An 8,964-nucleotide genomic window follows, 5' to 3' on the forward strand; every position below is an offset into this window, starting at 1 on the left:
AATCTATAAGAAGAATTTAAAATAGAAGCACACAATAAAACTCATTGCAAGAGAAGAAAATAAAAATACATTAAAAAAGAATAAAAATATAATACTTATTGATTTAACATAATGTACAAAATGTATAATGTTTTGAGATAAATGAAGTACATAAAAAGAGTTACTCCATAAAATAAATCCAAATAGACAAACTGGATGACTCTAAAAGTCTATAAACTAAAACATGTCTCCTCGAAAGACAAACAGAAAAAAAGGAATAACTAATTTATTGGGTTCGACATGGATAACTCAGATTCCTAGCTTGGCGGGGGAAGAGCTTACCACTACACTATGGTACGAGTTATGTTTTTATGGTAAATGCATAGTACTAATATTTTATTTTTGGGTACATATGTACGTACCCCTTGTTCCTTAGTGGATACGCCACTGTCTGTGGATACAATACTTTTGTTACAATAGCCCCGTACCCTTACGGGTATAATTTGTGTTTAAAATAAGTTGAGTAAATGGGATATATATAGGGATCGGCGGTCTCACGCCACAATAGGCGTCGATCGACCATGGGCGGGGACGTAGAGTTGGCTTAGGGGTCGCCAATCGGCGCCATTGCCATAGTGGGCACCAATTGGACAGGCGGCCGATCGGCACCCCAATTGTGGATGCTCTTAAAAAAAATAAAAATAGCATTGTAGTTGTAGAAACTATGCTACAAGTCTCTATCGAGCCGATTCACAGATTCTAGCGGTGAATAATACTATAGACATTAAATAGAGAGACAAAATCCCCAACTCCCAACTATAAGTATCAACTCAACTTCTTTAGTCAATTGCTTAAACCAAAACCCAAACTAGAAAAAAAAAAACATGGCATCGAAAGACCAGAATTCCAACAGGCAAAAACGATGGAGTCTCGAAGCAATGACAGCACTTGTCACTGGTGGCACCAAAGGAATCGGGTAATACTTTTTTTCTTTTGACTAATTATTCAATTTACATGGTATATCTACCTAGATCTTTTTTTTGATAATTCAATTCATTTATATTTTTCTGTGTGTGTTTATATTATATATAGATATGCCATTGTTGAAGAGCTTGCTGAATTTGGTGCGACGATTTATACATGTTCGAGAAATGGTTCTGAGCTTAATGAAAGGCTGAAAGAATGGGAGGCCAAAGGGTTTAAGGTGAAGGGATCAGTTTGTGACTTGACTTCAAGAACTCAAAGAGAAGAACTCATAAAAAATGTCTCTTTAGAATTTAATGGAAAGCTTAATATCTTGGTAAGTTGACAAAATATCCTCCTTTTTAATAACTGTTTATTGACATATCATACAGCCATTTTCAAAGTCAGCCAATGTCTTTTTCAAGGGTAAATTATTCAGCAAAATAAATTTGACAAATTTGCAGTAATATTGGAGTAGAAAATCCTGACTTCATCACTTCACACGTTTCACTCTAAGTGATATATTTTTCTATTTGCAATGTCTCACTCTAAATAATATATTTTTAAATATAGAAACATCAGTCTCTCTATTTTTTTCCCTCTTTATACTTTATTTTCTTCATTTTTCTCATAAAATAACACTACATAAAATCTCGTGTCAAATTAGAAATGTTCAACTTAGCATAAGACGGAGGGAGTACGTGTCCTCGACTTATCTTAACACATCCCTTTTGTATCTCCGAAGGAACCATTACACTAAAACATTAAGCGTTAAAATCTGGCTAAATTATCTAGGTGGCCACATGAAATAAAAAAATTAGACAAATTGACCTTTTTTACTTGGACATATGTGATGCAAATTAATTGGTAGATAACATCTGCATAAGTCTTATTTTTTTTAATTGAGAGATTATATCTTTAATAAGTATAGACAAAATTGGTGACTTATTTGGTTGTTGTTCTATCCGTAACTCGATTTGCTACCTCATCCCCATTTGTTTCGATATCCATAAAGCATTGTATAAATTAATTTTAAACAAATTGGACCACCTAGTTCTACAATTGATGATGCCCCTCCATCACTGCACAATCTTGATTATGTTGTTAATTGATGTGGGAATCTTATTTACGTGATTATTAAAATACACTATAACGACGACAGTATATATAAATGTTTCCTGATGAACTATTTCTTCCCTTCTTTTGTAGTACTAAGATTTAAAAAAATAAAATTATAATAAAGGCCGGCTGATCTTATATGAGTATTTAACAAGACATGGGCATACGTATTCTTACAAATACAATAATTGTACTCAAAGTTGTCTCATAAAAATATGAATTAAATATCAAGTTGTCACAAAAAAATTATAGATATTTATGACGGCACGAGTTTTAATACACAATTGGTAAAAACAAAAGAGAGATAAAAAGAAAAAGTAATTATAGTATTGTTAGTGGAGAACGAGGTTCACTTTATTAGAGAGAAAGAAGTTACGAAGAATATAAGAGACTATTTCTATGGAATGACCCAAAATAAAAGAAATCCATATTTTTATGGGACAGATGGAGTATTAAATTCAAATCTAGCATATAGCATACATGATGCATGGATGAAATTATGAATAAAGTTTTGTGAATGATGATAGATAAACAACGCTGCAATAACTAAACTGAAGCATGCTTGTGATCACACTGCGGAAGACTTGGATGGAATAGTGTCAACAAATTTGGAATCCCCTTATCATATTACCCAATTAGCTTATCCTCTTCTGAAAGCATCTGCATCTGCAAACATCGTTTTCATCTCTTCTGTTGCTGGAGGTGTCGCCCTCCCTGCTCTCTCTGCTTATGCTGCTTCCAAAGGTATTATTCACTTAATTAACTTCTATCGTACATATACATATATATATGTTGCTAATATGCTTCATATTTCAGGTGCCATAAATCAACTTACAAAGAATTTGTCCTGCGAGTGGGCCAAGGACAATATCCGTGTCAACGCCGTCGCACCGTTTGGTGTTAGAACCACCATCATCAAGCCCGTATGTATATAATATTACTTATATACTCATTTAATTTAATTATGTTTTGTATCCCCAGCTTTCTCTTAATAAAAGTTTGATTTATGTCCAGTAGAGTTTAATTTAGATGCTTCTTTTTTTGTCGATTAACTTAAGATGAGTTAACAGACTCATTGTTTCGATACCAAATTATGTTATTATATTTCTAGTTGGGGATACCAATACCATACAATGACCATTTTTTGAATAAAAGTTTTTTATCGAATTAGGAGGAGGTGGAGGTGTCAATTCTGCAGATGTTGGGGCCATTGTTGGCTCGAACGCATGTGAACCGCATAGCGGAAGCAGACGAGATTTCGCCGTTGGTTGCATTTCTGTGCCTTCCTGTTGCTTTGTATATTACTGGTCAGGTTATTTATGTTGATGGAGGCTTCACAGCAGGCTGTTACTAATAATTCCCATAATAATTATGGTATTTCTCTCCAAGTTAAATAATCATATAAACTATAAACTACATTGTCCATTCAGAGACTTTCTTAGTACCATTGGATTTGCTTACACATGGGTGTTGAAATTTTGGATATTGTTGCCGTGTTTATTTATGTTAGTGTAAAATGTGTTACTACTCTTTTCATTTCAATTAAATTGAAGCATTTCTTTTAATATAGAGATTAAGAAATTATGTTAAATAAAGATATATAAAATAGGAGAGCTATGAGAGAATAGAGTAAGGGAACAAATATAATAAGAGTGATTAGATATTTTATGTTTTGATATAAAAAAAAATATGCAACTCAAATTTAATTGTAACAGATAGAATATATCACATACTGACAATTATGAAAGTAAAATTCTCTAAACTTTGATGTCATAATGTAAGGGACTTTTGCACTTTGGATTCTTTTTTTCAAAAATAACTGCAAGCTCCTAAACGACATTTCGGCTTTTAAAGAAAATAATATTTTGGTATTATGGCAAAAATTATACGTTTAAATATTCCTTTATTCATATTAATGTGGTTATTACTAGAGGAAATAAATAGGAAAAAAAAAAGACTATTCTCATATGATTATATTTATGGCATCTTAATTAGGACGGAATCAGGAATTCATATTTATAGGAGCAAAAATATATTCCTTCCGTTCCATAAAAATATGGACATTTATATTTATGGAAAATTATCCCCAACTCATTATTCATATACATCAATTTATTTATAACTTATACACTATGGTCCACTATTACAGCTCATTAAACACTAATAATAATACATGTCTTATTTCTACTACTTTAACTACTCTGCTCTCTCTCTCTTACTTTATAAATTATTTATTAATTAATGTAACATTTTAATTGCATATATATTTTTATGGGATGGAAGGAGTATACAAGTAACTTTTAAGAATTTTAGAAGGGGAAATTAATGAGCAAATTAAATTTTGCTTCATAATACTCCCTTTGTTTCTCATTAATTGGCACCAATTTCTTTTTTGCTCCCTCCCCAATTAATTGGCACCAATTTCCTTTTTGCTCCATCCCCAATTAATTGGCACTCTTACTTTTGGTAATGGACCCTCATTCTACTCCAATTTATTACTCCCTTTGTCCCATAAAAATAAGGACGCTTTCCTTTTTCGTCTGTACCATAAAATTATCACATTTCCATTTATGGAAAGTTCTCCCAAACTCAATACTCATATACATCAATTTATTAACAACTTATACCACTAGGACCCACCATTAAACACTAATATAATAGGGGTCTCACTATCCAATAACACTAATTTAACTACCTTTCTCCTCATCTCTTTTGCTTTACCAATTATGCATTATTTCTCGTGTCATCCCAAATGTCATTTTTTAGGGACAGAATAGAGTTTAAAATTAATATATAAAATTAGGACTCGCATTCTGCTAACTTTTTGCACCCACTTTTCACTATATTTCTTAAACCATGTGCCAAGTCATTTTAGCCCGTCCACCATTATGAGTATACATGTGAGAAATTCGAGAGGCCAGATCATATATTAATTTTATATTTTAAATTAATAAAAAAAATTTAAAAATTATATTCATCACTTACGAGACAAAGTTCAGGTGAGGCAAGTCAACCTCTACCGCAATCAGGAACATGGTCATGAGGTATGTCCATCGGGATTAGGATCCCCTTCTGTGGCAAAATGCATAGCAGGGGATGCCATGCAGATCCAAACCATTCAATTATGAATGAAAAAAAATAATACTCCATTCGTGAGTCATTAGAAGTCCCGGTTTATCATTTTAGCCCGTCCACCATTAGGAGTCTCGGTTCACTTTTCACCTCCCACTGACCCATAGAAGATGTCTCACTTTCTTTTTTAGTTTTTCTACTAAAGATGTCACTTTTACTCCCTAATCAGGCCTTAGACTTGTACGCTCTTACTTTTGCGGTGCCTAAACAAAATTAATATTACCGGCACTACTCAGACTTGTAGTTATGCACGTTTGAAGGTTTTTTTGCACTTTTCGGCACTTTTTCTTGACATTATAACTCCCAAACGGTCGCAGGGCAAATTCATCCGCACACTATCTTTCTCTTTCCACAGCTGGCGCCTTTTCATTCGTATTTGGATTTGAGTGGATTTTGAACAAGTTTGAAATGATTTGATTTTCATGCACAAAGAGTAAGTAGAATAGAAAAATGATTCACTTTTTATTAGCACTAAATAAACCTGCAAGTATACAGAGTATATATAGTATAGCTAAAGGTCAGTACCGAATATCGAACACGGGGAAGACGAACACAAAATGTCTATCCTCTACTGAGACTCAATTACTATTTGGAAAAACATTTGGGTTTTGAAAACTTTTGGAAAACTAAAAGCAAATAAGAGCATAGATCAACTAAAAACAGATAAATCAAGAGAAAGACAATAGAGATAAGGGAATCCCAGGGATGTGTGTTCATAGTTGTGGTTATACAAAATTCCAACTACAATACCCTAGCACAGTTATTACTTTGATAGAACGAGTCACCTAGATTATGCTCATGCGAAACAAACGTTGATTACATGATCAGGGTTGTCAATCCTAACACGTAACTCCAAAAAGCTCCTAAGACCCTTGAAAAGTCCTCACTCTCAATTAACAGTGTCGTTTTAAAGGAAGCTAACTGTAGTGTCTACTAAGTGGACCTAACTCGCTAGAACTCTGTCACAGCTATGAAGCAAGTTATATTAAATCATACACGATTGTGTCACTCAATCATGAAGCATCAAGATTTACTTAGGGAAGAAACAAAATAAAAACAAAATGGATATTAAATAGAAAACGGAACTTGTATAACCAAAATCGTTACTAACACATCCCTAGAATCCTATGAGTTTAGTTACACATAATTGAATAAGCTAAAAACATAGATTGAAGGGAAGACAATTTGAACTTAAAACTAAAGCAAATAAAACCCGTAGGTTGAATCCTTGTCGTTCTTGATGTTCTTGAAATCTTGCTCCAACTCCTTGCACCAGTGAAGTACTCTAAGCCTTGATCTCTATAAAGTATTTTGCAATTAGAAGTTCTCTCTTTTCGATGAAGCTTGAGGCCTTATTTATAGGGGAAAGCCATGCCTTGTTGTAGAAGGAAAAAATCTCCAAAATATGGTAAAACTAGGCGCAAATCTAGGGCTTCTTGGATTCGCCGCCTTTCTCCGGCGGGCCGCCGCACCTTGGCCGGTGGTCGCCGCGTTGAAGTCCAGAGAGTCTGTTCCCTCGACGGCGGACCGCCGCACATCTTTCGGCGGTCGCCAGACGAGACTTCTCTTCCAAGCACATTTTTCCGAGGCGGACCGCTGCATTGATCCGCCCGCCGGACGCTGGCGGTCGCCGCACACATCCGCGGCGGTCGCTGGTCGCCGTCTGACTCCTGATTCCCAAACTTGGTGTCGTGGCTCCCTTTTTCGGCTCAATTATGCACATTTCTCACAAAACCCGTCAAAATACCAAAATAGAACAAATATGCAAATAATGAACGTGTAGAGTGACTTTGACATAAAAAACGGACCAAATAATGGCCTAAAAACAGTGCAAAATCCGAGCGTATCAGAAAATTAAGTGTAATCTCATCTTCCTAAACACATTTCTCTTTTATTGACCAAGAGACAATCCCCCCTCTTCCATTTCGCCCATTTCCACCACTATACTATTACGGCCATTTCGCCACCCCTATCAAGCCACACCCATTTCATAATCATCAAGACATGCCTCCGCGAATAAAACGGGGAAGACAAGCTCGGGCACCTCCACCACCGCCACTATCGCCACCCCTACATCTGGAGATAATTGACGTTGATGAGGAAACTTGGGACATCCTTCCAAGAGACATTGATTTGTTCGACCCACCTTTTGAATATGTATAATCCTCGCTTTTTATTGACTCATTTGACTTTAATTCCATGATTAGTTTATAAAAATTGTTGACATTCCATGGAGGGTACTTGTCATAGTGATGTGAATCAAATGATGCTAATTATTCTCCATGATTTCTCCTATTTTGTACATTAAAATCATCTATCAATTAATCATTAAAGCTTGATTATTATATATTAGTTGATAGATGTACATATGGAGTAGCGTCTGATTGAAACTGTCCGTTGCCTATCAAGATAGTGTCCAAATTATTTTATCTTACCACCATTATCTTCGTCTTTGAATTAGCTTCGCGTGGGTATATTGTACGCCTCAATCGGAGCTCGGATGAAGAAGTTATGACCATTTGACGAAGGTTGCGCGAAGCAGTCAAAACCGGCAAAAACGCTCGGGTCGGGCGTTTTCGGCATAAAAAACGCCCGGGTTGGCATACAAAATGCCCGGATTGTCATCATTTCGCCCGGGCCGGGCATTTTTCTCGGTAACTGCCGAATTTCATTGTTCAAATTGGTTTATGGGCGGTTTTTGGACATATTGAGACTTCCTGGGATGAAAAGAAAGAGGGGAAAGGAGAGAAAGAGAGGAGGAAGAAGAGAAGGAAGAAATTCCGGCCAACATTCCGACTATCCGTCTCCAAACCTCAATTCCACTCAACGAGAGCATGCTTCCTATGGTTTTCATTGTGATTTTTATCATGCGTTTAGGCTAACTCTCAATGTTGCTCCAAGTTGTGATTTAGGCTTGTGTTAATGTATCTACACCTTTGAATTCACATTTTGACATCGTTGACGTGTTTAATGTTAGATTCTATCACTTTAGATGGGCCTCTATCGTTATAGATGTTTAATCCTTGTTTATCGTCTCTTTAACATAGACTTGGATGGACTAATCAATTGATGTGTTGTTGAATTTGAATTGTTCAGAGGATAATTTGACAACGGATTAGGTAAGTTTATATAGTAGATGTTTATTTCTCCCGCGCTTCCGCAGGAGTTTATAAACATTGAAAATTAGTTCATGGAACAAGTGTCCAGCTGACTGTGAACTATACGTCGCAAACATGTTCAGTGCAAGCGATTAGGTTGATGAATTAATCCCAAAATTTGTGCTTTTGATAGATGTAGAAATATGCAAAGTCTATTGAACAACTTGGAGTGACATGCTTTTCCGTTTGAGAAATCTATCTTTTGTTAATCTTTTATTTTCGTTTGTCTGAATCTTGCAAAACCAAAAATCAAATCCTTATGTTACATCTTTTAAACTTCATAAGTTTTAAACAATCTTCTACCTCCCTGTGGATCGACACTTGAAATACTACTAACGACGCTGTAATCTTGCAGTATCGTAGTATTATTAGAGTTAATTAATCAAACTTGATATCTTGTGTGAACTGAATTGGATACTCTAAAATACGCATCACATAGTTTATACTTTCATGGCGTGTTTACAAGATGGTTTTGTTAGTTTGGGTGTTAGGGTTTAGTTTTTTAATTTTTTTTCTAGGTTTTATTCAGTATTCGTGTTTAGTATGAACAAGGTTTTTTTTTTGTTCGCCTTGTATTTGCAGTGCAAGGGTTTGATTTGGTGATTTTTTTAAC

The 8,964-nt window shown here is 35.1% G+C and overlaps 1 protein-coding gene across 1 annotated transcript; it reads left to right on the top strand.

The window, feature by feature from the left end:
* Positions 1-819: 819 nt before the first annotated feature.
* On the top strand, positions 820-3,521 carry LOC148923148 (tropinone reductase I-like). Its single transcript, XM_089060468.1, has 5 exons — positions 820-955; positions 1,072-1,279; positions 2,589-2,805; positions 2,878-2,984; positions 3,233-3,521. The coding sequence occupies exons 1-5, from the start codon at positions 864-866 to the stop codon at positions 3,413-3,415; spliced, it is 807 nt and encodes a 268-aa protein (XP_088916594.1). The 5' UTR covers positions 820-863; the 3' UTR covers positions 3,416-3,521.
* The last annotated feature ends 5,443 nt before the right edge of the window (positions 3,522-8,964 follow it).

This window comes from Salvia hispanica, chromosome 6 (assembly GCF_029641045.1).
Source record: "Salvia hispanica isolate PSC_SH4W2 chromosome 6, Shi_PSC_v1, whole genome shotgun sequence".
NCBI lineage: Eukaryota > Viridiplantae > Streptophyta > Magnoliopsida > Lamiales > Lamiaceae > Salvia > Salvia hispanica.

Bases quoted from the DNA above. Each gene is read 5' to 3' on its own strand.
- LOC148923148 (XM_089060468.1), top strand. From the start codon at position 864: ATGGCATCGAAAGACCAGAATTCCAACAGGCAAAAACGATGGAGTCTC. The intron at 1,280-2,588 runs GTAAGTTGACAA...GAATGATGATAG, and splicing joins ATGGAAAGCTTAATATCTTG to ATAAACAACGCTGCAATAAC. The intron at 2,806-2,877 runs GTATTATTCACT...TTCATATTTCAG, and splicing joins TGCTTATGCTGCTTCCAAAG to GTGCCATAAATCAACTTACA.